The sequence below is a fragment of the Nothobranchius furzeri genome, chromosome 6 (assembly GCF_043380555.1).
Source record: "Nothobranchius furzeri strain GRZ-AD chromosome 6, NfurGRZ-RIMD1, whole genome shotgun sequence".
NCBI classification, from domain to species: Eukaryota; Metazoa; Chordata; class Actinopteri; order Cyprinodontiformes; family Nothobranchiidae; genus Nothobranchius; species Nothobranchius furzeri.
This window is the reverse complement of record NC_091746.1, coordinates 31,536,430-31,563,021: the sequence shown is the minus strand read 5'-3', so window position 1 is coordinate 31,563,021 and position 26,592 is coordinate 31,536,430. Positions and strand designations below refer to the sequence as shown.

Here is a 26,592-nt window from a genome sequence, read left to right as displayed (position 1 = left end):
CCCCTTCCATGCCTCATACGGTAAGAGTCATACCGTGCACGCACAGGGGAGGCAGTCAGCAGAGATGTGGCATGAGGTTGAACCGGACACTAATCACTCAGCTCCAACACACAAAAGACAACTCCCTTCATGTTCTCCTACCTCCTCTGCCACACAGGCCGACGTCGATTCAATGCAGGTTGAGTTAGCATTCAAGCTAGCGCCCTATTAGCCCAAGGTAAAAGCAGCATACAATAGTCTTCTGCAATATTATTTATTTTATTTTAATGGATTACTTAGCACTGACCTGTCCAAAAGAAACGTTGCTAACTGCTCCCACATCTCCTTTAAGCCCCATGAGATGTCTAAGCTGCAGCTGCTCCACACCTGCTTGGACTCTATCAAAACCTGGATGGTGGGAGCTTTCTTCAGCTGGATGAAGATCAGACTGAGACCCTCATCTGTGCCCCAGACAAGCTGGTTCCCAAAGTCAGAGACTCTCTGCCAGTCAACTTCAGGGTTCATTTCAAGATCCTGGTTCTGGTCTATAGGGCCTTACATGGACAAGCACCATCTTACATTGGTGATCTTCTTAGTCCCTACACCCCCAGCAGGTCCCTGAGGTCCAGTGATCAAAGCCTACTGGTTGTGCAGCACCAGGCTAAAGGTCAAAGGTGACAGATCATCTGCTGCTGTGGCCCCCAGACTCTGGAGCTCTCTCCCCCTGAGCCTGAGATCAGTGGACTCAGTGGTCTCCTTTAAAAAGCAGCTGAAGACTCACTTGTTCAAGCTGGCTTTTGTATGACCTTCTTCACCTCTCTCTCTTTATTCTGCTCTCCCCACCTATCCCACCTTCCTCAGGATCCACTGATTTCCCTCTTCCCTGTTCACTCTCTCTGTTTCTTAACATTTTTAATCACATTTTTGTTTCTCATTTTAAACACGTTTTAATCAATTTTGCAATCTTTGTGTTGTTTTTGTGAAACGCCTCGTGATTTTATCTTGAGAGGCGCTATAAAAAAGATTGTTTTTCTTTCTATTTTAGGATTTGAGACCTGGTAGATCACGAAGCTCCTCCATCTTTTAAAGATTTCAGGTTTTAAAGCCTGCAGCACCTGGCGCCGCAGGAGTTGCAGGTGTTGAGAAGAGAAAAGTGAGCCTGCCGACTGTGCCCCGTAGCGAGAACGTGCATCACTCAGTACAGCCGCATTTTCAGGAGGTAAACAGTGTGAAATATGAGCAATGAAGCTATTAATAAATATATCCATAATATTAACATGTTTTTTATTAACATACTCCCTGAATGAGTTATGCTCTTCGGCAGATAAACTAAGGAAATTACATATAAATAAATAAATAAATAACTTCATTATTATTAATAAAAACTCAACTTGGATGTGTTGTTTTTAATTCTGATCAGATGAGTGGGACTCCGATCGGGAGCAAAACTGTGTTGGAACATCTCTAAACATAATTCCAGAAATGGGATTAGGCCAAACTCTTCACTACTTAGAGGCCTTGGTGGGCGTCTCCGTCAGGAGAAACTCGTTTACCTAAAAAAGCTCCAGACTCTGGAGGCTGCTCGCAAAAAGCTGAACAGAAACAAAAACAGCTCATGAAAATGATTGAACACATATTTGTATGATGATAGAATGGAGAGGGAGAGGGTAGAGGGAGAATATAAATTAGAGCTGGGGGGGGGGGCTCAGCATTGTGCTGCTAATGGGGTTCAAGCTTGGCCGTCCAACAAAGGTTACCGTGGAGACCAGCAATGGGGCTGCGAGGGGCCCTGGCCACTGAGAGGAGTGGTGTGTGTGTGGTGATGTGAGTGTGTGTGTGTGGTGATGTGAGTGTGTGTGTGCGTGTGGGGGGGAGGGGAGGGGGGGGGGGGGGGGTGGACCAGCCTCAAAAGAATCCAAAAACAATCTGACCAAATTTTAAGAAGAAAGTTATCTGCAGCTGAAACGCATCACTTCCTGTGCAGCGTGTTCTCTCACGTGCACGCACGCACACCGCGTGTGTGTGTGTGTGTGTGTGTGTATTAAAGCAAACTGCATTCCACACATGTAATAAACCGCTGCAAAGAGGAGGATGTGAGTTAGCAGCTAGCTAACAGATCAGCCTACAGAGAAGGCTACTGGTCCCACCTCCCCAGTTAGAAGCCGTCGGCAACACCAGATCTCTTTTAACCTTTTTCATTTAAAAAAACTTCCAGGAAAATAAGCGGGTCAGAGTCTCTAAAATAAAAGCAGGTGATTGGTCGGTGGAGCGTCACGGTGGTTTCCCATAACCCAACCAGAACTTTCTGCGCTGGCGTTTGAAATGTTCGGACGGTGGAGCGGCTCTGTGGTTCTCTCGTTACTCACCCTGATGCAATGAGCGCTCTGGACTGCGCCATGGCGATCCGCTGCAGCGCCGGCCTGCTCAACCCAGCTAGGCTCGATCGCTGTGGTAAGGGGGCGTGGCACACTGATGATGTGGATGGCGGCGCTCGCTGCGGCTTCATGACCATTGACGACGGGGATGGCACAGGGGAGGGAGGCGTGGTCACGTTGCTGGCGGGGGTGATTAACGTGGCTGTTGGCACTGACTCATTGGCCGAGGGGGAGGTGGAGGAGGAGAGTTTGGGAGGAATGGAGGGAGGGTTGGAGGAAGGAGGCTGTGGGGGAGGGAGGGATGGGGGTGGCGGTCTGGTGGAAGATGCTGAGATGCCCATGGAGGAGGCGCCAGCGGTGAGGGCCGCTAGGGACTGGGCGAAGAGCAGGTCGTTCCTCCTGGGGGAGGAGACGTTTCTGGTGATGGCGAGGCCATGAGGCAGCGTCTGATAGTAGCTGGAGGTCTGTGGCTGTCCTCGTCCCAAGGTGCACGACTTAGAAGGACTCAGAGGTTTGGGGGGTGGGAGCGCTGAGGTCTTGGGTCGCTGCATGGTTAACGATCGTCTCCCCAGAGTCTGGATGGCTGCTCCTCCTCCCGTGTTGCTCTTCACACTCAGGACCAGCATGCACTGCTGGCAGGAACAAGGCTGGCCTGGGCCCGGAATCGGTACGCTTTCATTAGAGGTGACAGAAGCACCGACTCCCATGCTGGCCCCCGACACCCCAACGCCCAGCAGGGCTCCCGTTAGCCCCCCGCCTCCTCCTTTGGGCAGCGGGAGTGGACCGGACACTAACGGGTACGCCAGGTCAGCGCGGCGCTGGATCCTACGACATCTCTGGCTCTGCCGGTTCACCTGCAGAACCAACCAAACAAAACCAACGAGGATCAGAAACTTTCTGTTCATCTGATGTTCCTACCAACTCCGAATCATCGGACGTTTCCTGGTTTTCCAGCACCAGTGGAGTCTGAAACACGGAGATCGAAACGGGACTTTTACTCAAAACTTTTTGTATTTTATTTAAAAATCTGGAAAAGTTTGTAAACTTGATTAGAAAAAGGAAAAGGAGGAGCCCGAACCGGAGCCTGGGGGTGTGGATGTTTATTCACACAAACCTGTGTCATGCTCTTAAAGTCGATCACGTAGCAGAAGCCGAGCGGCGTCAGGTCCAGGCAGGTCTGCTGGCGGCTATGGGCGCTCTCGATGGCGATGGCCACCTCCATGTCGTACGGCGTCCACGTTCCCGCATCGTTTTCCCACTCCCACTGCCAGCCCTGACCCGGAGCTGAGGTGGGATCATAGAAACTCCTTCGGACTGGACGGATGGTTCCTAAACACGGAGACAAAACGATCCTTTCAACCCTTGTTAAATATTCACTTGGAGCCACAAGGATTATTCTATAAACACCCCTAAAGGACATTCCTTATTCATGTTTCCTGGTTCGGAGCTTAGATCAGACGCTGTGTGTGTGTGCGTGTGTGTGTGTGTGTGTGTGTGTGTGTGTGTGTGTGTGTGTGTGTGTGTGTGTGCGTGTGTGTGTGTGCGTGTGTGTGTGTGTGTGTGTGTGTGTGTGTGTGTGTGTGTGTGTGTGTGTGTGTGTGTGTGTGTGCGTGTGTGTGTACTTGTCTTCACGGGTTCGTGTAAACACCCAACAGGGAGCACTGGACCTGACGAATGTCAAGTGAAACATCCAGTTAGATTTTATTTCCGAAGGATCAGGTTTAATCTATAAAATCTGTTTGAAACTAAAGTTCTGTGGAAGCCATCCACCTGGCGTTCCTCATGAGAACTAATTAGAATAAATCAAGTATGTTTAGCTGGCTGGGCTGCTGAGCCTAAAGGCAAAGCTGTCGGTTTACCGGTCGACCCACGTTCCTACCCTCACCTCTGGTCACGAGATCTGAGTCGTAACTGAAAGAACGAGATCACGGAAACAAGCGGTTGAAATTAATTTTCTCCACAGGGTGGCTGAGCTCTCCCTTAGAGATTGGGTGAGAAGCTCGATCATCTGGGAGGGGCTCAGAGTAGATCGGCTGCTCCTCCACATCAAGAGGAGCCAGATGAGGTGGCTTGGGCATCTAGATGGGACGCCTCCTTGGTGAGGTTTTCTATGTCTATGTCTCTCGACTGGCCAGGGAAAGTCTTGGGATTCCCCCGGAGGAGCTGGCCCACGTGGCTGGAGAAAGGGAAGTCTGGGCCTCTCTGCTTAGGCTGCTGTCCCCGCGACCCGACCCCGGATAAGCACACAAAATAGATGGATGGAGTTAATCAAACTGATGTAAATGGAGATTGGCCAGTTGGAATATGTTTAGAAACCACAGTGAGGTCCTTAAACTCATCATCTGTAAAAGTATAATTCATAACACCTGGAGAATCACACACACACACACACACACACACACACACACACACAGCTAATAGAACCAATATCGAGCGTTACGCTGATAAATCATATCAACAGTTTTCAAGAGAATCAAAAACATTCTTGACATTCTGTTAATCACAGTTCTGTAAATGTAAAAGTCGGTATCAAGTGTAGCAATTCATACATATCAGTTATGACCAATCAGATGTGATATTCCATATAAATATGAAATATCAATCTGATAGATTTTTGAATGATTAATCGGAAGATTCTAGGGTTCTTTGCTTATTCAGGGACCACAAACACACTTCGTATTAATTCAGAGTCAGTATGTAGTTTATAAAATTAATTTAATTATTTTTCCTAAACTAATGATACATGATCTCTAATTTCCCTCTGGGATCAATAAAGTATCTTTGATGACGAGATATGAAAAAGGAGATGTGGTGTGGTGGATGTGAGGTGTTGTGATGGAAGCTAGATGTTGTAGCAACCGTTCTTTGTATCCGAGAGACAATGTGAACTCTGGGTGTAAAAGAATGTGTTGTTTGTTATTAACTAAAGAGTTGTTTATTTATAAACCTCATCAGACACCAGTACGCAGGCTTACGATACCCGTGTATGAGTTGCTCCCGGCGGTCCGGAGGGTTGTGGTCAGAGAGGTAAGGTCACCGGACGTCGAAACCACAATACTCAGAGATTAGGGTTAGGGTTAACTTCCTCTGAGTTCAACTTCCCCGGCCATGAGATGCAACCCAGGGTGTGCAGGTTAGGTGTCCAAAGGTGTGAAGTACCTGAGTCTGTCATCACTAGCAGCGTCACAGAAAGGTTTTGACTTAAGGTCAAAGGAGATTGTTTCAAAAAGAGATGCTTCTTTCCTGATTTGGCCGAATCGGGGGTCAGCTGGAAACTGAAATTAATCGGGAAGTAATTCCTGTTTTATTAAACTACTTTGCTATGATTTCTGGCCAAGTTTGTCAACTCAGGATTTGACACGTTTCTGAGTATTTACCAACATCCCTCAGAAAGCCACGCCTTCCTTCAGACACAAAGATGTTTTTAAAGCTTAATATGGATCTTATTGTACTGTGTATGAGTGTAAACAACGATTAACTGTTAAATCAAACACTTAATGATTTTTGATATAAATGGATCGTTGTAAGAACAATATTTATTTCAAATTCATTGATTTAAGCACAGATTTCATTCAGACATCTTGTTCATTCATCACATCTGATTATTTAACTTATAACTACAACATCGTGGAGTCTTCACTTATTCAGAGTGAAGAACGTTGACGTCTGGCGTTCACACAGTGAGGGCAGGAACCTTGGGAGAGAATGTTTGTTTGAATGTTTGGTCTTCATGGAATGTCAACACGCGCTGAGCAGAACGTTGTGGATCTGGAAGGCCACATAGAAGTGGATTTATTTCTGTAGATAAAAGGTTTTTATGTTGATCAATATATAGGAGAAAATTGACCCTTTTGGACGTTACACACGTGTAGAACTGAAACAACTAATCGATTTAATACATTATAAGCGATTATAAAAATAGTTGACAACTTATTTAATCATCGATTAGTTGTTTTATAATCACGTTTTACCGGTCTATTTTTAACACAGTCTGTTACATCAGTTGCAATCTGTTAAATTTGCAGCCAGCGTGTGGCAGTAATGAGCCACCAGTGTAGCAGTAGTAGAAGAAATCAGCCAATAGGTACCTTTGTTTTCCATGACGTACCGCACATGGCTGACGCGCATGCTCACACTGAAGCTTGGTTTATGCTTGACGTGTCTGCCAGGTTCGCACGGCTCTGTGCGGCAAAATTGCATCATTTTAACAACCACGCCCCTCCACCGCGCCTCCGCACGGCCCAAACTTTCCGCACCGCGCACCTAGGAAATTTTCTAACCACGCGGACGGTCGAACACGGATAAACATGATTTAACAAGAAAATTGAAAGTGGATGTGAGGTACATGAAGCAGGTGGAGAAATGGTCTAACCATCTGGTCCTCATTGTTCCCTTCACCACGGACCCCTCCCTACACACACACACACACACACACACACACACACACACACACACACACACACACACACACACACACACACACACACACACACACACACACACACACACACACACACACACACACACACACACACACACACACACACACACACACCTGCAGACTGACCAGCAGGTGAACACATGTTAGAGTCATCTCATGCTTCACGAGTGGAGAAAAGAAAAGACGTTCTTTCACGTCTCAGAAGATCCTTCATATCATCACTAGTGAGAAAACCCATCCTCTGGACTGAACTAGAACTGTTCTTTTTAAAATTCACAAACAAACTAAAAAACTAACTTCCATCACATTTAAACACCCAAAAAGGCTTTTAAAAAACATCATATTTTCTCTGATCACACAAACAAAAAACTGGATGTCCTGGACATGTGGTGCTCCCCGAACTCCCGTGTTCCCACAGTTTCCTGTGCTCCCGGAGTTTCCCATGCTTCCCGGACATCCCATGTTCCCTGAACATCTTGTGCTCCCCGGACGTCCCGTGCTCCCCAAATTTTCCGTGCTCTCCGGACAGCCTTTCTTCAGCGGGCTCCTGGGACACTCTGCCTTTTGTCTCTATAAATTTCTAAGATTTTTCTCCTAAAACTGAAGCGTGCTGCTTGACCTGTAGCTTGACCTTTTTATTCATCAAAGACTAATTATCAGCGGCGGCATGCCAGGGAACGGTCAGCAGAAATGAACACACCAACACTGTAAATGAGCCTCGATGAAGGCTCCAAAATACAAATAGAGAGGGTCACGAATGCGTTTTCACAGAACAGCAGCGAGACACAAATTCAAACCAGGACAATGAACCTGTAAGTTTTTAATGAATCACGTTTAATGTGTTAAAGTCCCATTAGTTGTCACACACACTGATGTGTGTGCGAAATTTGTTCTCCGCATTTGACCCATCCCCTGGGGGAGCGGTGAGCAGCAGACACAGCCTCGCTCGGGAACCATTTGGTGGTTTAACCCCCAATCCAACCTCGTAATGCTGAGTGTCAAGCAGGGAGGCATTGGGTCCCATTTTTTTCTAAGTCTTTGGTATGACCTGACCAGGAACTGAACCCTGATCCCCCAGTCTCAGGGTGGACACTCTACCACTAGGCCACTGAGCTGGTGTAGATGGCGGCAGACGTTGTGGTTGGAGGTCCTGGCATATCTATCAATTGAAATTTCATGAATTACTGTCCTCATTCTCTGCCAGCATCACTGATGCAAAGAAAGCTTTCTACACTGACAAAATTCTCAGCTCTACTGACTCTCAGAAACTATTTTCAACATTCAAAACTCTGCTCAACCCTCCGTCTCCACCTCCTACCAACAATCTATCAGCTGACTCCTTTGCCTCATTCTTCACTGACAAAGTGAAGCTATAAGCAAACAGTTTACTCAACTGGCCACTCCTGAACATTCACTCCCACAAACTCCTTCAAGCCCAACCATCTCAAGCCCTACTGCTTCATTTTCCTCTTGTTCCCCTCTCACTGAGAACTGTGTGTCCAAGCTTCTCACGTGCAGCCGCCCTACTAAATGCCCACTTGACCCCATTCCGACTAAGCTGGTCCAAGCTATTGCTCCTACAGTAGCCGCAGCAGTCACACATGTGATCAACGCTTCACTGACATCCGGTACATTTCCCACCTCTCTCAAGCATGCTCAGGTTAAACCGCTGCTAAAAAACCATCTCTTCCTCCAAGTCATGTGGAGAACTACCGACCTATCTCTCTCCTCCCTTTTCTGTCCAAAATCATTGAGAGGGTGGCTTTCAAGCAGATCACAGAATACCTCTCACAAAACTGTCTGCTTGACCCTTACCAATCTGGGTTCAAAAAGGGCCACTCCACTGAAACTGCTCTGTTAGCAGTGACTGAATCCTTAAAAGAAGCTAGAGCGACAGGCAAATCCTCAGTGCTTATTCTGCTCGACTTATCGGCAACTTATCGGTTGACACTGTCAACCATGGCTTCCTTTTGCCCACACTCTCTAGCATGGGCATCACAGAGAAATCACACACCTGGTTTGAATCTTACCTCACAGGACGATCATTCAGCGTATCTTGGCTTGGACAGTCCTCTACCGTGCACCATCTTGCCACAGGAGTCCTCCAGGGCTCTGTACTAGGACCTCTTCTCTTTGCCATATACACCACCTCACTGGGTGAGATCATTCGATCACATGGCTTCTCCTACCACTGCTATGCAGACGACACCCAGCTCTATCTGTCATTTCCACCGGACGACCACACTGTCTCTGCACGAATATCAAACTGTCTCTCTGACATATCAAAATGGATGAAATCCCACCATCTCCAACTCAACCTCTCTAAAACTGAACTACTTGTCATCCCAGCAAAACCATCCATACAGCACAATATCTCAATCCAGAATGACTTCCTAAGTCTGGCTCCTTCAAAGGCAGTTCGAAATCTGGGTGTTGTGATTGATGAACACCTGACCTTTAAAGATCATGTTGCCTCTGTTGCTCGTTCATGCCGCTTTGCGCTGTATGACATACGAAAGATCAGACCATACCTAACACAACATGCCACCCAGCTCCTGGTGCAATCTACTGTCATCTCCCGCCTCGATTACTGCAATGCCCTTCTAACTGGTCTTCCAGGATGTACTGTGAGACCTCTTCAAATGGTCCAGAACGCTAGGGCTGGGGGTAAACGATTATTTTTAAAACGATTATTCTGACGATTATTTTATCCAATAGTCGACTATTCTAATGACTATTTAGAAAATTAATCTAATGATTATTTTTCTATTGCACAATTAACAAAAACCAGAAAATCTCAAATAAATTCCTCAAAAAAATTGATAAATTCTTACTGTAAGAGAATAAACATACAGGCCTTCCATTTTGTATAACACTGCTTTTATTGTGTTGGTTGGTTATGTTCTGATGACGTGTAGAACTTGGGAGTGCAGGCTGCTGCCTGAGAGGTGGTAGAAGATGGAGTGTCTCCATGCTGCTTTGTTTTGGTCACTTATGTGCGTGAGGCGAGTGGTCTTACGGGTTAAACCAAACTCAGGTGATATTTTACACTAAACCGAAAACCCACAACACTCTAAATGTAATAAAAGGGAGATCTGCACCACAAAAAAGATGAACTCTAAACCAAAACGTAACAGCTTATCCCAACGCAAGAAGCTGTTAGCGAAGATGCTAACAGTAGCTTTACCAACATTAAGTTATAGTTACCAAGTTTAAATAAACCAAAAACACCCAGCAGCAAACAGACCAGCATGGAGGAGAGACTGCTACCACCAAAACAGCTCTCCTCGTGTCTGAAAGAAGCTCCTTAATGAAGGGAGAAGCGCTCCCGGTGATTTTCTACATCTGCGGTAGAGACGGAGCAGCGCATCTGACCCCGGAAGTTGTTGCCCGTTGCCGGGAGACGAAGGGGCAAAACAGGAAAATAATCTAGTAGCGGACGGACGTTGTTCCGGGTCTTCGGTATTTGGCGGAGATGTTAGTGAAGGCGGAGAAGAGGGCGAACTAGAGGAAAAACAGGCAGATCCTCCTCTATTTACAAACTCCTGGGGATGCAACAAGTGGGCGCGGTGCGTCGACTTCCGGATCTGACGTCGACAAATTTTTAGAATCGAGTCATCGACTTCGTCGAGGCTTCGCTACAGCCCTACAGAACGCAGCTGCGCGTCTGGTCTTCAATCAGCCAAAAAGAGCACACGTCACCCCTCTGTTCATTGAGCTCTACTGGCTACGCTAGCAGCACGCATCAAATTCAAATTGCTAACACTAGCATACAAAGTCCGAGATGGTATGGCTCCCATCTACCTGAATCCTCTTGCAGAGGCTTACGTCTCGGCCCGGCCGCTCCGGTCATCACAGGATGGTCGGCTAGCAGTGCCTACACCACGCTCAGGACAATCCAGACTCTTCTCATGCATCGTTCCACAAATGTGGAATGACCTTCCAAGCACTACCAGAACAGGAGCTTCCTTTTCAATTTTCAAGAAACTCCTGAAGACCCTGCTCTTCAGAGAGCATCTTCTAAACTAGCACCCACCCTGCACCCGTCTCCCCTCTCTACTGTCCACTCCTTGTTCCCTCCTCTCCATGATTGATGTCAAGTTGTTGTTGTTATTGTTGTTGTTAGCCTCAAGGGCAACATGCCGATTATCACTTGTAAGTCGCTTTGGACAAAAGCGCCTGCTAAATACATAAACATAAACATTAACATAACATCTTGGACACTGGCAAGGTGGTCCCCAAGGAAAGTAGGTTGGGAACCACTGGCCAAGCTAATCTAGCTCTTATCTCACATTAAGTTAAGCCAACAGATTCTGAACTTCCCTACAAACATCTGCATAAAGTCAACCAGAGATTTTACAGCTAACCTGAAGTAAAACAAACCAAAAGGAGATTAAGTGAGGATGTACTAAACTGACGCAACAAAAGAACAGCGGCTCTCTTTTGGAGCGCCGCGATTCCCACCGACTCTGAACTTAGAAAAGAAGCTCGTCGCCATCAAGAACTTCCTTATATGCTTTTTAAGTTTTTTCTTTATCGTTTTTTATCCTTTCGTCTGTGAACCCCTCACGAGCGTCTTGAGCCTCGGGGTGTACAGTGCCGACTTCAGGTCAGTGATTTACAGCTCTCCTGTCTTTTAAGGTGTTTCCTATCTAGCTTTGTTTCCAAGTGTCTGAAGTAGCTCAGACACTCTGTAAAAATCTCCAGAGACATTAATGTGCTTTGTGACAAATTTATGACCACCGCTTGTGTGTAAAACACCCCCTTCAACCCCCAGAGGCTTCATGAAACTGCAACCTGACACGCTGAGTTTCAAAACGCCCTCTCCGACCTGCTGTAGCTCTGAGTTTCCTTAAAAACATCTGATTCAACAGAAAACAAAACTAAATTACATCCAGTAAAACAGAAAATTCTACCTTATAAATTCCTCAGACTTGTCTTCTGTTTTCTGAATTCTGTCTTCCTCGCACTTTTCACCTCTTCCTCCTCTGACTTCATCACTTCCTCTGTTTAACCCTGTCTCTTTCTTTCCATCTTTGTCTCACCTTGAAACGATCCGGACCCCTGAGATTTAGGTTCAGACTCAATTTTCAGCTCCACAGAGCAAACTGCAGAAGAGGCCGTGTGGAGATACGAGCAAGAGGGCGATCAGGTGAACCAAAGTTAGCAACAAAAACTCCAAAAGAGAACCGTAAAGGTCACACGGACTGTTCCAGAGAAAATGTGTATAATTACTCAGATTTAAATCGGTCCAGTTATCTAAACACATATCAGGTTTGACCTAATTCAATAATGTTTGCTGTTTGTGGAGATTTTTGTAAATGAAACTGGAGTCAGGCGACATTGCCAACACAATAAAAACCTGTTGCATTGTGGGTGCGTTTCAGTGTGACGCGTTGCCAGGAGTAATGATGAGCAGTGAATTAGTTGCTTCGAGTCGGATTCTGTCAGGTTTGATGTTTTCAATCGTAAACGTGAATCTCCTGAAGTTCTGCTCCAGTTTCACAAACCATCTCTACCTTCTCTGGACGTGTCTGAGAAACTCAACTCTAAATCAGTGCTGCACTTTCCTCCAAGTGGAGCTAAAAAAATGTCCCCCCCCCCCCCCCATCTTTATTTCCAATCATAAAATTCCAGTTCTCTGGTTTGTTCTGCATGTAAACATTCAGTCTAAATGTTTGGTGCGACTCCCTCTAATCATCCCCCCCCCCCCGGTCTGAGGGATCTTCCCCGCCCCTTGTCCCCACCCTCCCCCCGTGACCCTGACGCCCCGGGGCATTGTGGGGGTCTGAGAAACTGCCTCCTTCAGCAGGACCAGCTGGAGCGAGAAGGCGAGGAATAAAAAGACGTTTCCTTAAAGAACTTTGTGTGAAATCCAAACATTCTTGCTTTCAACCGATCATAAAAATGCACTCATCTGGTTTTCATTAAAAAAAATTAAAAAAAAAACAGACCCTTTCACTTTAGTTCCTTACTTTGGGCTTTATTGACATTGTGTGGGATCTGCAGGCTTCCTGTTTATATTTAAAACCCAACTAATGTCCATCAGAACCTCCACAGGCTCTGCTGGTTTGTGTGGATGAGCGCCACGATGCCGATTTAGGATTTAGTCAGTTGGAGACTCGAAGGTCACAACAAAACTCACGTAAAATGTTAGACTTTAGTTGGGTTAGGGTTAGAGGAAAGCAACATTTTATTGTCGTTGTTGTTAAAGAGCAAGTCATCCCCTACCAGAGTCTAACTCCACTCCCACTTCATGTTTGAAAAATGCAACAAATGCCGTTGCCTGGCAGACCAAGAGGGCGGAGCCGCTAACAAATACACACACACACAGACTCACGGCAGCATTGTGACATCATAATGTATCAGTTTACATCATAGCATACCTCTTAGCCAATAGCGGTGGCAGATTTAAATTCAAATACAGTGCAGAGTTTTTACCTGACAACGGCACAACACTGCCAGTTTTAGGCAGAATATTTAAATTTTAACTAAGAGGCACTGAAGTACCAAATTATAGACTACACGTGTCTGCAGCACGATTAGACTCGCTTTTATTTAGTTTATCAGCAAAAAAAAGTTGATTTGGGGGTGACTTGCTCTTTAAGTCTGAAATCAAACATGTTTTTGTTTATTTTATTTAAACCAACACAACCTGCTGGTTCATTGATAATGAACCCATTGGTGTTTTATGTAAATTACATTCTTCTGGGTCAAATCAGTGATTTTAATCAACATTTTAAAATCATAACTGTAAACACAGTAACGCTTATTCACACCATGCTGATGAGGCTGACCGTTATATCGACCGGCCGATGTATTCAATCTTTGCTATATCAGCCATCAGCCTAAAGTATTTTTGAGAGCCGATTAAATAAAATAAAAAAATCAGGCACCTCTGTGAACAACTGCCGACACTACTAGACTGAAGAAAGGACCCGAAGGACCCCAACACACCATTTGTTTTAATGTTTTGAGTTTGTTTAATATTTGAAGTTCTATATATAAATATATATATATATAAATATATATATATATATATATATATATATATATATATATATATATATATATATATATATATATATATATATATATATATATATAGTTTCGGTTTTACTTTTGCGTTACAGCAGAAAATCTAAATATCCTTAGATATTAGATATTGGCAACAAAATTAGTTAAAAATCGGTATCGGCTTTAAAAAAATATCGGTCGGCCTCTACCGTGCAGAAATGCAAAATAATGTCAACTCACCATTGAAGCTTCACATTAGGGCCGTGAAACAAGGTCACCTTGAAACAATAAATGAACGATTACTTGGCCAACAGGCAAAAACAAATGTTTTCCACTGGATGGCGCTGTGGCAGCATAATAAACCGATTAATTTCAATTATTTTTAAAGCTGTATGAAGTAAGAATGACATCCTGTGGTCAAATGAGGGTACTGTAGTACATGTTTCAAAACAAGTGAGTGACTCCCACCTCCAGGAAAGCTGAGCACGTCTCCACTAGTAGAAGCTAACCATTAGCATTAGCAACTCTACAACATGGCAAGACTCCTACAGGCTTTAGTCATTTGTGAACAAAACGCATAAACACTGCAGAGCAAATGGAGTCTACAAAAACACAGCCAGGAACCTGCCATGGTACGTAGACTGGAGCAGCACTTGCGCCATCGTTGTTGACGTTTCACAACAACATGAGTACACAAGTTCAGAGTGACGAGTATGCATATTGAGAAAGGCCTCATCAAAACAGCTATTCTCAAAATGACGGTTACAACAATGCTAATTTACATAGTGAAGCAGGTCAGAGACGGCATAGACCTAAACACCCCCAGCTGCCGAAATTCAACAACAGGAAGGTAAATGTTCTAAACTCTAGAACATCTTTAAAACACTGCTTCACTCATCATAAAATCTGCTCCATACATCTCAGCCAACCTACAGGACCTCCACCTAACTACAGAGACAAGGGGGAGGTGGAGGACCGCTGAAGGAGAAGGAGGGAGTGAAACAAAGAACGGTGAAAGGGAACTCTGTGCTCATTAGGTCATGAGATATTCCGCCCGCAGCCCTGAATCAAGGTCTCTGTTTAGTTTCTTTGTGAAGGGAGGCTGCAGCTGCCGGGCGCTCATTTGTGTGCAGGAGGTGAAACAGGCAGCAGACTCTGAGCGTTGTTTCCAGCTGTTCTGGACCTTCTAACTGCTGGATCTCAACTCAACACACACAGATCATCTGTTAGACAACTCCTGACCCCATTCCTGATAGAACACGTCACAAATCTGAGCTGCTGCAGTAGAAAGGAACAGACTTTTCTTTCAAACATACATACAATCCATACGTGGGCATGTGGTCTAACAGCTAATCTGTGTTTGGTTCCCATTCCACAAAAACAACAACAAGATGGACTGTTTGTGACAGCAATTTAAGATGATATGCCAGGATCAGGCGTAAACCAGTTCTCCGACAGCTGAAACCATGACTCAGACAAAAACTGGTTCTAGAGAATCTCCAGCTGCATTCTGGTCCAAAACCATAAGCCTCTTCTGCCAGGAAGTAGAAGGGGATTACCAAAACCAACCCAAACCCCTTTAATCCAAGGAACAGACAAACGTAGATTTAGTATGGACCTAATCCAGAGGTAGCATTACCCCAACCAGGTTTTTATACAAACATTAATTTTTCACAACAACAGATATATTTAAATATTGTCATTGTGGCACTTTTCATCGTTCCTAGAACTTCATCCCATTAAAAGCACCTGAAGATGGTCACCTGTAGTCAGATCTAGAGCTCTACCAGTTCAGAAGGCTCCATTCCCAGCACGGTGCTCTTTTATTACTTAGTAGTCAAACAAGTTTTATGGTGCATTTTATCTGAGCTGTACAGTTGGGATTTTTACTACGAAAGTTCACACCCTAATTTCCGACTTCCAGATCCAAGACGGCGCTGCTCGTAAAACCTGGTGATAACTGCAGCAATAAACTATTAATCAGCTCTTCTAAGAGTCTGCGTCTCTTTGTACCAGCGGTGCACACGGTTTTATTTAACCTCCATCATGTGTTGCTGCAGGGTTTACTGCAATGCACTTCCTGGTTTGGGAACGGATTCTGCAGATTTTCCAACTCGCCACAGGAACACGGTCCGCTCTGTTAGGTTAGCATCCTCAGCTCTGAGATTCAACTCCAGAAACAAAGCGCAGGCAGCATTATTACCGTAGCACCAGCATGGCAGTTAGCCCTGGATTCTGTTAGCATGGATGCCTTTTATTCAAATCACACGAGGATGAAAACAGAGAGAAACGCCAGGAACAGACTCTTCACAAAAATAGCTGAATCATATCGCTGGTTTGGTCTGCCAGTGTTTGAAAACCAAGTTAAATACAATAAAATCTCACAAACCAGAGATGGAGCCAAAAAACCTCCGACCTCACGATGACCGCAGCAGAGAAAAGCCACAGAGATTACTACAGATTTTTCCTTTGATGCTGTTCTTAAACTCGATCTGAAGTTAGTAAAGAAGTGATGATAATAAAACCTGCACGTGTAAAGCACTTTCATGAGTCAGAGGACTCCAAAGCGCTTTACACTACGAGGAATCATTCATCCATTTCTCACACACATTCACACCCTGAGCTACATCGTAGCCACAGCTGGCCTGGGGCATTACCGGGTGCAGCCCGTGGACACCCTGCTGTCACGCAAAACCGAAACTAATGAAGTCAGCTTTGTTTTAGACAATTGAGCCAGTGTTTGTGGTTTAATACCGTACCCCCGAACCGTACTCTCAAACGGAGTCCAGTACTTGGCCTGCTTCACCGTGATTGAGTCCATGAAGCATGCTTGCTTCCAACATGCTGCAAATGCTAAAAGAGGAGAGTTAACATAAATGGTGTGAATTGTTTTAAGGATTTAATAAAAAGACCAGAAGCGACGGTTTGAAAATGAAAAATTCAAATATCTAGAACAGAACATTCTTCATAATCGGATGAGGTTATTTCAGGATTGTACGTCTCAGAGGTGATTATAAATGTTATTTGAACTTTACGTGGCTGACGTGTACTGCTGACTTAAGGGCAGATTTTCATGGCCGATATCTAGACAATTTCTACCTCATTTTCATGCCAAAATGCCGCTAATAACATCAGTTGATGCACAAAATTTCTGAAGCCAATTCAGTTTTTGAACTCTGACCTCTATCAACTGTTAAAGAGCAAGTCACCCCCTACCAAAGTCTAACTGCGCTCCCACTTCCTGTTTGAAAAATGCAACAAATGCTGTTTCCTGGCAGACTGAGAGGCAGAAGACGGTAACAAACACACAAACAGACTCACAACAGTATTGTGACATCATATGGTACCAGCTGACATCATGGGGTGCCTCTTAGCCAATAGCGATGGCAGATTTAAATGCTGATGCAGTGCAGGGTTTTTACCTGAAGACAGTTTTTGCAAGAATATTTAAATTTTAACTAAGAGGCACTAAAGTGCCAAATTATTGACTACACGTATCTACTGCGCGATTAGACACTCGTTTATGTAGTTTATCAGCAAATAAAGTTGATTTGGGGGGTGACTTGCTCTTTAAATCTTAACTGTGCTAGAAACAAACTAGACTTTTACTTTTATGTCAGGTCGTTTTTGTAACTGTAGCAAGAAGCAGCGCTTGCTGCCAGGACACAACGGAGTATGGTTCTAAATTCCATCGTTCAGTTTTTAAAACACAGAAAAGGTTCATTTACCTGCAACGTTTGGTTTGCGGCTGCAAACATCATCAGGCTGACGCCGATGGTGGCGTCACTTCCTTCGTTTATCTGCGGGCAGCAGAGGACGTTGTCGCCCTCTGCTGCCCGCTCTCCCCTCTCCGATGATGCAGTCCCATGCGCGGTCCAACGAGTAAACTCCATCGTCCCTGTTCATGGTCCCACATCCACGTCTCCTTATCTCGATAGCTTCTTTTATCCATCTTTTGTATTTTTGTTGTTCGGTGGTTATGATCCGTGTGCTGTCCCAGTCCATTATATGGTTTTCTCTTGTGCAGTGATCTGTTACGGCTGACTTCTTTATTGTACTTTCTGCTTCTTGTTTCGCTGCTCTTGTGTGTTTTCAACTTGTTTCTTTCTCACACTCCTTTCTATGTTCTATTGTTCGTGTGTTGAGTTGGCGTCCGGGTTCTCCTACGTATGTTTTATTGCAGAGTTTGCATGGGATTTCGTAGATGACTCCACATTTAAGTCCAGCTGGTATCTTGTCTTTTGGGTGCACTAGTCTGTTTCTAACTGTTGTGTATGGTTTTGTTGGTGTGTTTATGTTGTGTTTTTTCATTGTTGCTCTTATTTTTTCCGTTATGCCTCTGATGTATGGTAGGGTTATCACTGGTTCTGGTTCTTGTCTTTCTGGGTTTCTGGTTCTTTGCTTTGGTTGTTCTTTTCTTTCTGTTGTTGTTTGTTGTTTTCCTTTGTTTATTGCCCATGTCGGGTATGCGCAGGTCTTTAAAGCGTGTTGTATGTGTTTGTCCTCTTGTTTACGGTCTCTCTCTTCTGTTACCAAGTTTGTTCGGTGATATAATGTTCTGATTACTGACATGTTGTGTATGGTGGGGTGTTCTGATGTCCATAATAAATATTGGTCTGTGTGTGTTGGTTTCCTGTATGTGTTTATGTTTAGGGTCCCGTCGGTCTGCCTGGTGATTTTCATATCCATAAATGCTACGCTGCCTTCTGTTTCTGACTCATAAGTGAATTTTATGTTGCCCGTGTCGTCAATATTGTTTAAGTGTTGTGTTAGTGTTTCTGTTTGTCCTTTTGATATGATTTCCAGTATGTCATCCACGTAGCGTTTCCATAGTTTTATTTTGCTGTTGGGGGGGCGGTGGCTATGGCTTTTTGCTCCATGTCCTCCATGAAAAACTGGCACAGGGTGGCTGATAACGGGTTACCCATGGCGAAGCCTTCCAGTTGTTTGTATATTGTGTTATCGTACGTGAAGTAAGTGGAGTTAGCTACCAGTGCTATCAGTTGTGCTATGTCATCTGCTGTGAGGTTTGTTCTTTTATGTAAAGTCTTGTCCTGTCTGATTCTGTTAACTACTATGTCTATGGTTTTGTGGGTTGGTGTTGTTGTGAACAGAGATGTGACGTCATGTGAGATGAGTATGTCGTTGTCTTCTATTGTAATTTCCTTTAGTTCTTTTACCAGTTCTATGCTGTTTTTGCAGTGTTGGTCTGTATTTCCTAATAACGGGCTGATGATTCTGCTGATATCTTTTGCCATGTTGTATGTTGGTGTACCTATGCTGTCAACTATTGGTCTAAGTGGTGTTTTGTTTGTGTATTTTTGGTGTTCCATATATTCTTGGTGTTATGTTTGCTGTAGGAATCCAGTGTTTGTACATTTTTTCTGTTATTTTGCCTTTTTCTTGTAGAGGCTTCAGTAATTTTTTTCATGTTTTTCTTAATGTTTTCTGTTGGGTCCTTTTTAAGTATTTCATATGTATTTTTGTCTTCTAACATCTGGTTCATCTGTTGTTTATATTTTTCTCTGTCCATAACTACTGTGGTTCTTCCTTTATCTGCCAGTAGAATAATTATCTGTTCATTTTTGGATAAAGCTGTCATGGCTGATTGTTCTTCTTTTGTAATGTTGCTGTGTTGAATTTTGCTGTTCTTTAATTTACCAACTACGTTATTTCTGAGTTCTGCTTTCTTCCCCTCATCTGTGATCTGTTGACATGCTAGTTCTGTTGCTACGAGAAACTCATCATATGGTATTTCTTTGGTGTGACTGCAAAGTTTGAACCTGTTTTTAATACTTTCTTCTGCTTCTGTTAGTTCGTGTTGTGAAATGTTACGTACCCATGAGCTTGTGTGGTGTTATCTTGTATTTCTTTTCTCTTTTTCTTGTTGATGAGTTTGTGTAACTTCTTTACGTGTCTTTTTTTTTTTTTACTTTTATGAACTCTTTTTCCTGTTTTTCCATCATGTGTCCTTTAATTTGTTCCTCCGTTCTTTCATCAAGTTTGTAATTCCTTTTTAAGTCCAGGTGTCTTCTTTCCAGTTCGTTTTCCACTTGCTTCTGATTGGTTGTGACGTTTCTTATGCTTTCTTTGAGTAGTGCTCTCTGTGCTCTTTCCATTATGTTCTGTGCTGTCTTGGTCCGGATCGGCCTTTTCAGCTGTAGGCTTGTTGGTGTGATGTTTTCGTCCTGGCATCTTAAATTGAAGGGAAGGTGGTTCCTTAGAGGTGGGCGTTTTTGGTGTAATCGTTCCAAAGGCATTAGTCCTTTGTTCCTTGTTGTCCGTATTTTTCTTTAAACATCTTTGGTGTGTTCTTGCTGTGTTTAGTTTCAAATTCCATCTTTCAGTTCTTTTTAAAACACAGAAAAGGTTTATTTACCTGCAACGTTTTGTTTGCGGCTGCAAACATCATCAGGCTGACGCCGATGGTGGCGTCACTTCCTTTGTTTATCCGCGGGCAGCAGAGGATGTTGTCGCCCTCTGCTGCCCGCTCTCGAGAGGGGAGAGCGGGCAAAGAAAGTGCGAGAAAGAAACAAGTTGAAAACACACAAGAGCAGCGAAACAAGAAGCAGAAAGTACAATAAAGAAGTCAGCCGTAACAGATCACTGCACAAGAGAAAACCATATAATGGACTGGGACAGCACACGGATCATAACCACCGAACAACAAAAATACAAAAGATGGATAAAAGAAGCTATCGAGATAAGGAGACGTGGATGTGGGACCATGAACAGGGACGACGGAGTTTACTCGTTGGACCGCACATGGGACTGCATCATCGGAGAGGGGAGAGCGGGCAGTAGAGGGCGACAACGTCCTCTGCTGCCCGCGGATAAACGGAGAAGGAAGTGACGCCACCATCAGCGTCAGCCTGATGATGTTTGCAGCCGCAAAAGAAACGTTGCAGATAAATGAACCTTTTCTGTGTTTTAAAAAGAACTGAAAGATGGGATTTGAAACTAAACACAGCAAGAACACACCAAAGAGGAGAATGGTTCTGTTCCACATGCCGTCCTCGTCGTCCTGTACTCGGTAGAACAGACTTTCTGGTGTCCTTGCCAAGAACATACCTGTCTAGTACACAAGAACTTACTGATGTCCTTCAGTACTGAGAAACGGCCCAGGTAAAAACGCTGCACTACATTTGAATTAAAATCTGCCATTGCTATTGGCTAAGAGGTACCCTATGACTAGGGCCTGGCAATATATCAATATTTTTAAAATACCAGCATAATTTTTAAACAAGATATAAGATGACTTTATATCTTTATGTTGATATAACTGGTCAAACTGCTATGCTAGCGATTAGCCGCTATGCTAGAGACATGTTGCTCCGTCTCTAAGCGGCTATTACATGTATTCTCACAAGTTTGCTCAATCTGACAGCCACTGGGTAAATGCTGCTCTAAACTTTGCATTTGGCGTTTTGGTTTTTAATTATATAGGGACGTTCAATGCCAACAAAGTTCTGCTTTCCATCCTGCTTGTGCGGAGCCGGAGAGACGAGTCAAACCCCTCTCTCCCCTGTGTAATCAGGAAACATCTACAGATAGCTGGAGTGGCCAAATTACCTCAAACATACTGTAAGGGTTTAAATAGTAAACTATAGGGTAAATGTTTTATTTTGAAGGTGAGCTCAACGAGTGAGAAATGTTCCGGTTGTTCCGCTCTGGTTAGCTATGCTAGTAAATACTCCGTTACGAGCAACTCTGTTGAGAAAGTTAAGAGTTTGTAATAGGGCTGCTCAATTAATCGAATTTTAATCACGAATACGATCTGAGTTTTGAACGATTATAAAAAACATAACAAGCCGATTATTTGCTCCTCCCGCTTGCGCTGCCCTGAGTTGCAAATGAAGCGCTCCTCCTACAGTGTTGCCAACTTAGCGACTTGGACGCTATTTCTAGCAGCTTTTCAGACCCCCTTCTTGACTTTTTAATCCTAAAAGTACCTAGCGAACACCTCAGAAACATCTCTGGTAACCCTTAGCTACATTCTGGATAACTGTCGTCGACATTTCCTGCAGGTTAGCTAAACACTCCGCCTGCGCTCCGGACCGTTCTTCAGGACATTAGGAAAGGGAATGATGCAGTGATGTGTCGGTCGCTAAAGACACGGCTCTCGGAGCCGGCTCCTTGTTGGAGTAACCAGAGTGAGTGACACACACACCGCACCTGCGGTCTCCTGAGCCGCTAAAAACAGCTAAATGTGCGTGTGCAGCGTGCTAAACACACGTGCAGCTTGCCCCGATTGCTGTGAGACCGGGTTGGGGGGTGCAGCTGTGGTTGGGACAATTATTACATTAACTGATGGACTTGTAAATAAATAGTTTATAAATAAGGTAGAAATAAGTTCCTCACGCTGATAAATAATCTCTCTGAGGACACGGTGCTAGTGCACGCTCCTACAGCACCTTGACACGACTCAATAAATGTTATGCAACATTTTGTGAACATCAATTTATTTGCATTTATTTGTTATAAATGCCACTGTATAATTCTTGTTGTCAAGTATTTGCAAGATATTGGTATTTGGGTCTGTACTGGTTAGACTTAAATGAGTTAAACCAAGGTCTATAGCCCTTGGGTCATAAACTATGAGCTATAAGTATATTGGTCTTTTTATACTGGGAATCAGGAGTTCTTTTAGTGATCATCTTGTTTCTTATTTTTGTCCTGATTGTGCCCTGAGCAGTTTTATGACTGAATAAAAACAAATAAAATCAACATAAATTGAAAAATCGTCCTAAATAATCGTGATCTCAATTTCAGTCACCATAATCGTGATTATTATTTTTGCCATAATCGAGCAGCCCTAGTTTGTAAGGTATGGGTTACGGCGACAGTAGCCCGAAAATAATACTCATAAAAGAGCAACCAGAGACTCTGAGTCATTACAGTATAATCACTGATATGAGCCGATACTGCTTGACTGCAGCCATGTTTGCCCTGATCACTATTAACTCCACTGTGCATGACCCATGTGACCTTCAGTAGATGCAATTACATCATCATACATTTAGCTTAACATGATAGATTTTATTTCTCTGAACAAGAAATTAACGATACGGCCACCTCTAGATTAAATTTAAATAATTTTACATTAATTATAAATATATTATTAAAAAGTGCCCGTGGGACATTTGATACACCTCTAGCTCTCAACTGTGTGTGTGTGTGCATGCGTGCGTGTGTGTGTGTGTTAACAGACAGCTGTACCAGTGTTTCTAAAGCTCAGACTGGTAGAGAATAGGCACTAAGGTTAAAGTTTGACAAGAATCAACATGTTTATGTATTTAATCTACTGATTTATGTATAATTTCTGAAGACAGCTTGAAGTGAGTTAACTTGTAAATATTTTACAGGAGGAAAAATATCGAGATATATATCGTATATCGGAACTCAGCAAAAAGAGAGAGATACGTTTTGGTCCATATTGTCCAGCCCTACCTATGACGTTAGCTGGTACCATATGATGTCACAATGCTGCTGTGAACCTGTATGTGTGTGTATTTGTTAGCGGCTCCGCCCCCTCGGTCTACCAGGAAACGTCTCCATGTGGGCATCTTTCAAACTGGAAATGAGAGTGAAGTTCGACTCTGGAGAGGAGGTGACTTGCTCTTTAAATCACAGATAATAGAAGCAAATGTTGGTCTCCCAGGCCATAAAAACACACGAACGGTGTTTTCCCAGAAGCCCCACTGGTCCAAATCATTCTTGTGCCAACAGCTGTCTGAAAGCAACAGCTGGATCAGAGGTCTATTTAACTCTGACCCAGGATTAGTGACAAAAACAGTCTGAAAAGCAGCAGATTAGATCTTAACTAACATCCTCAGGTGGTCTCACCTGTGTCCTGCCGGAACTGGTGCATCGACTGGAGATCTATGATGTAGGGCGAGAGCCTGCTGTCAACCTGTCCGAGGACCACGCTCCCACCGCGGGGGTCGCTGCTCCGGATGGCCGCCTCTATCTGGTGGGAGACGGCGGGACTGTAGGGCCGCCACCGGCCGTGTTCGTTCAGCCATTCCCACACCACCACGGCGGAGGCCAGGAGCATGTTAGTGGTGGCCCTGGACAGAAACACTCGTGAGGGTCTGTGGACAAAAGCCCCGCGCTAACCACAACAACCGCTTTCACTCCTTCTCATAGTTTTAACCTCGTCTTCGGGACTTTGTGCGCTTCTTTAACGTCGTGATGAGTCAACACAAGGCCGACCAGACCGTACCGCGGTACCGGTGCAGCTAACACAACACCGGGCTCGGAGCCTTACATTGATCCGCGGAGGAGCTAGCAGCGGGAGGAGGCGACGCATCCTTCCACAAAGACCACCCGAGCTCCTCGCTTGGCCACCAGGCAAAGGGAACCGCGGGCCTCGTTCGGCTACATCCGCTGTGGTACCGTAACGCGACGCTAAAACAGCCGAGAAGCGGCAGACAGTGCAACGGCCCGGTTCTAGCGTGGTTCCGCTTCCACACGGACCGGGGACGTCTCCGGTTGCATGGTCGTTAAACGTTCCGCTTGTAGCGGCCTCTGGTTTTTCTTCTCCGCGCTGTTTGTCGGTAACGTAACGGTCGGTTCCGCTGGGGTTTCCGAACCTCGGACGGAGCCAGTTCCTCCCCAGCTGCTCTGGTTGTTTTGGGGCGTCGCAGTTTCCTTCCGACGGCGCAATCTCAGAACCGACTCCCGACCCGTGAACTGGTTTAACTGGTCCCGAACCCAGGAGCGTGCTGAGGCCGAAACACCACTGGGTTTGCTGCAGTTTTCATCTGCGCTACAGTTTAATATTCGGAACATAACTGCCTTAATAATAATAATAATAATAATAATAATCACCTGTTGTCGGACTTCTCCGGCCTCCCACCTAATCCAAGACTTCTGGAACAAACTTTAACAAACTCCTTCATGAATTAAATCCACCCTCTAGGCTCCGCCATGGTTCCGTCTGCCTCTTCTATCCACACAGAGACAAAATATACAACCAGAGGAAAAACGACCCTCTACGGGGTTGAGAGAATAAAAACATGCACGTCCATGATTCTCTCTATCCCTCCGCGTCCATCTTCACTTCATCCAGGAAAAGATGGATGTGAGACCTGAAGGCACGAGGACAACAGCCGCGGTCCCACAACCACGCCTAGACCCGGACCCGGTCCCATAAACCCTCCGTGGGGACCAAAGAGCAGCAACTCAAAAAGACAAAACCAATCCAATCAGACTTTCTATCATTTCATTCTACAAACAGGACGCTTCTGTGGAAAGATGATAAATAAAAAATTGTATTAAACTAAATCTGACTCTTTCCTTTTTTTTTTTTTTTTTTTTTTTTTTTGCTGCCGCATATTGTATGACTAATTGCTGCCATCTAGTGGAAATATGTGAGGCTTCAGACCTTTTGCTCCCCATTCCAAGACAGAAACGGGAATGTTTTCAGGCCTCAGGCGCGGTTGTGAGTTCGATTCCCGGTAGGGGCCAGTAGAGTTCTTTTCTTTTTTTTTTTTTTTTTTTTTAATTCTTGTTGGGGGGGGGAGGGGGTGCTTTTCGCCCTGAAAACACGATGTGTGTGAACATTTATCAAGACAATTTTAAAACAAAAGGCAAGACGCGTTATAAGGAGTTTTGTGGTATATTTACATTAATAAAATAATCCTTCCAAAACAAGCTGTGGAACTGAACGTTACTTGTCCAGCTCAGCTACAACAGTCACGCCTGCCTCCTGGTGGCGGGACGTGGTAATACACCACAACGACATTTACACCACACCACAGCTAATTTATCCAACTAACACGTTTACTAGGACAAGTAACCTAAGAGTAAGAAGAAGAAAGTTTTTATACAATATTTATATATTGTATTTATTATTTATGTATATAATCACAAGGCACTTCAATATTTGAGCAACCACCTGGCCAAAAGCTCGTGGAACCGTAGGTTATGTCATGACGAAACCATGTATCGTGCTCAATCGAAACTGTATTAAATGTTTTATTTTGGGCCTCGAAAAACTTTCTGATTCCATTTACCAACCAGAGAGCAGCCTTACCTCGCTGACGATTGCTAGCAAACATATCCAATTTGTGTCTTTCTAAGGAAAAAAATTTAACAAAATAAGTTAGTAAAACTGGAATTCTCGACTTTAGACAATGTAAATGAATCTATAGGCAGAAATACACATGTTAAATATATCGTGACAACAGTGTTGGACAGAGCCCGGATAGCTCAGTCGGTAGAGCATCAGACTTTTAATCTGAGGGTCCAGGGTTCAAGTCCCTGTTCGGGCGCAAACATTTTTAGCCACTTTATGCAACACTTGACCCTTAAGAAGTATCCAAGTGAACAACAAACACCAAATTCTAGCTTTGCAAATTTTATGAAGCTGCAAATGACTCCAGCTCACTTTTCTGTTTCAGAAAAACATTCAGATTCCTACCCAATCAGCGACTGCCTTTGTGGTTTGTGCATGCCTGTCCAATCACAATACTGCTATGTTCCCGTTTTTTTAAATCAACCATTCTCTCTTTTTTCTGAACCACGGTCTCTTCTGTTGACTTTGTAAAATACATTCGTCAGATTTGCTTTCTCCCTCTTTTTTAGTTTGTGAACTATTTTCTAAACACTGGGTCTGATTTTACTGTGTGTCGGCTGCATTTATTCAGTTGCCAACAACATATAATTTAAAATATCTACAAAAATAACATGTGATGTCGCATCCGTACACATGGTCTATGTGAAGGAAACAACTGTTTTTACCACAGTTGAACACATAAACCACACCTTAAATCA

General features: G+C 44.2%; 1 protein-coding gene and 1 non-coding gene across 5 annotated transcripts in view; one reads left to right on the top strand and one right to left on the bottom strand.

The window, feature by feature from the left end:
• Window positions 1-24,904, bottom strand: part of LOC107396768 (E3 ubiquitin-protein ligase DTX4) — a 36,355-nt gene extending 11,451 nt beyond the window's left edge. The window contains exons 1-4 of one of the 4 annotated variants that reach the window (XM_054734575.2): window positions 24,646-24,904; window positions 23,659-23,882; window positions 3,469-3,683; window positions 2,346-3,208 (exon numbers count right to left, since the gene is read on the bottom strand). In XM_054734575.2, the coding sequence (XP_054590550.1) occupies window positions 2,346-3,208; window positions 3,469-3,683; window positions 23,659-23,882; window positions 24,646-24,716 (1,373 nt within the window). In that variant the 5' untranslated portion in view covers window positions 24,717-24,904. Of the gene's footprint in view, window positions 1-2,345; window positions 3,209-3,468; window positions 3,684-23,658; window positions 23,883-23,968; window positions 24,307-24,407; window positions 24,535-24,645 lie in introns of those variants that run through there. The other 3 variants (XM_054734578.2, XM_054734576.2, XM_054734577.2) reach the window with 3 other exon arrangements.
• Window positions 24,905-26,017: 1,113 nt separating this feature from the next.
• trnak-uuu (transfer RNA lysine (anticodon UUU)) lies at window positions 26,018-26,090 on the top strand. The gene has a single exon. It is a non-coding gene; the product is annotated as a tRNA-Lys (tRNA).
• Window positions 26,091-26,592: the final 502 nt, after the last annotated feature.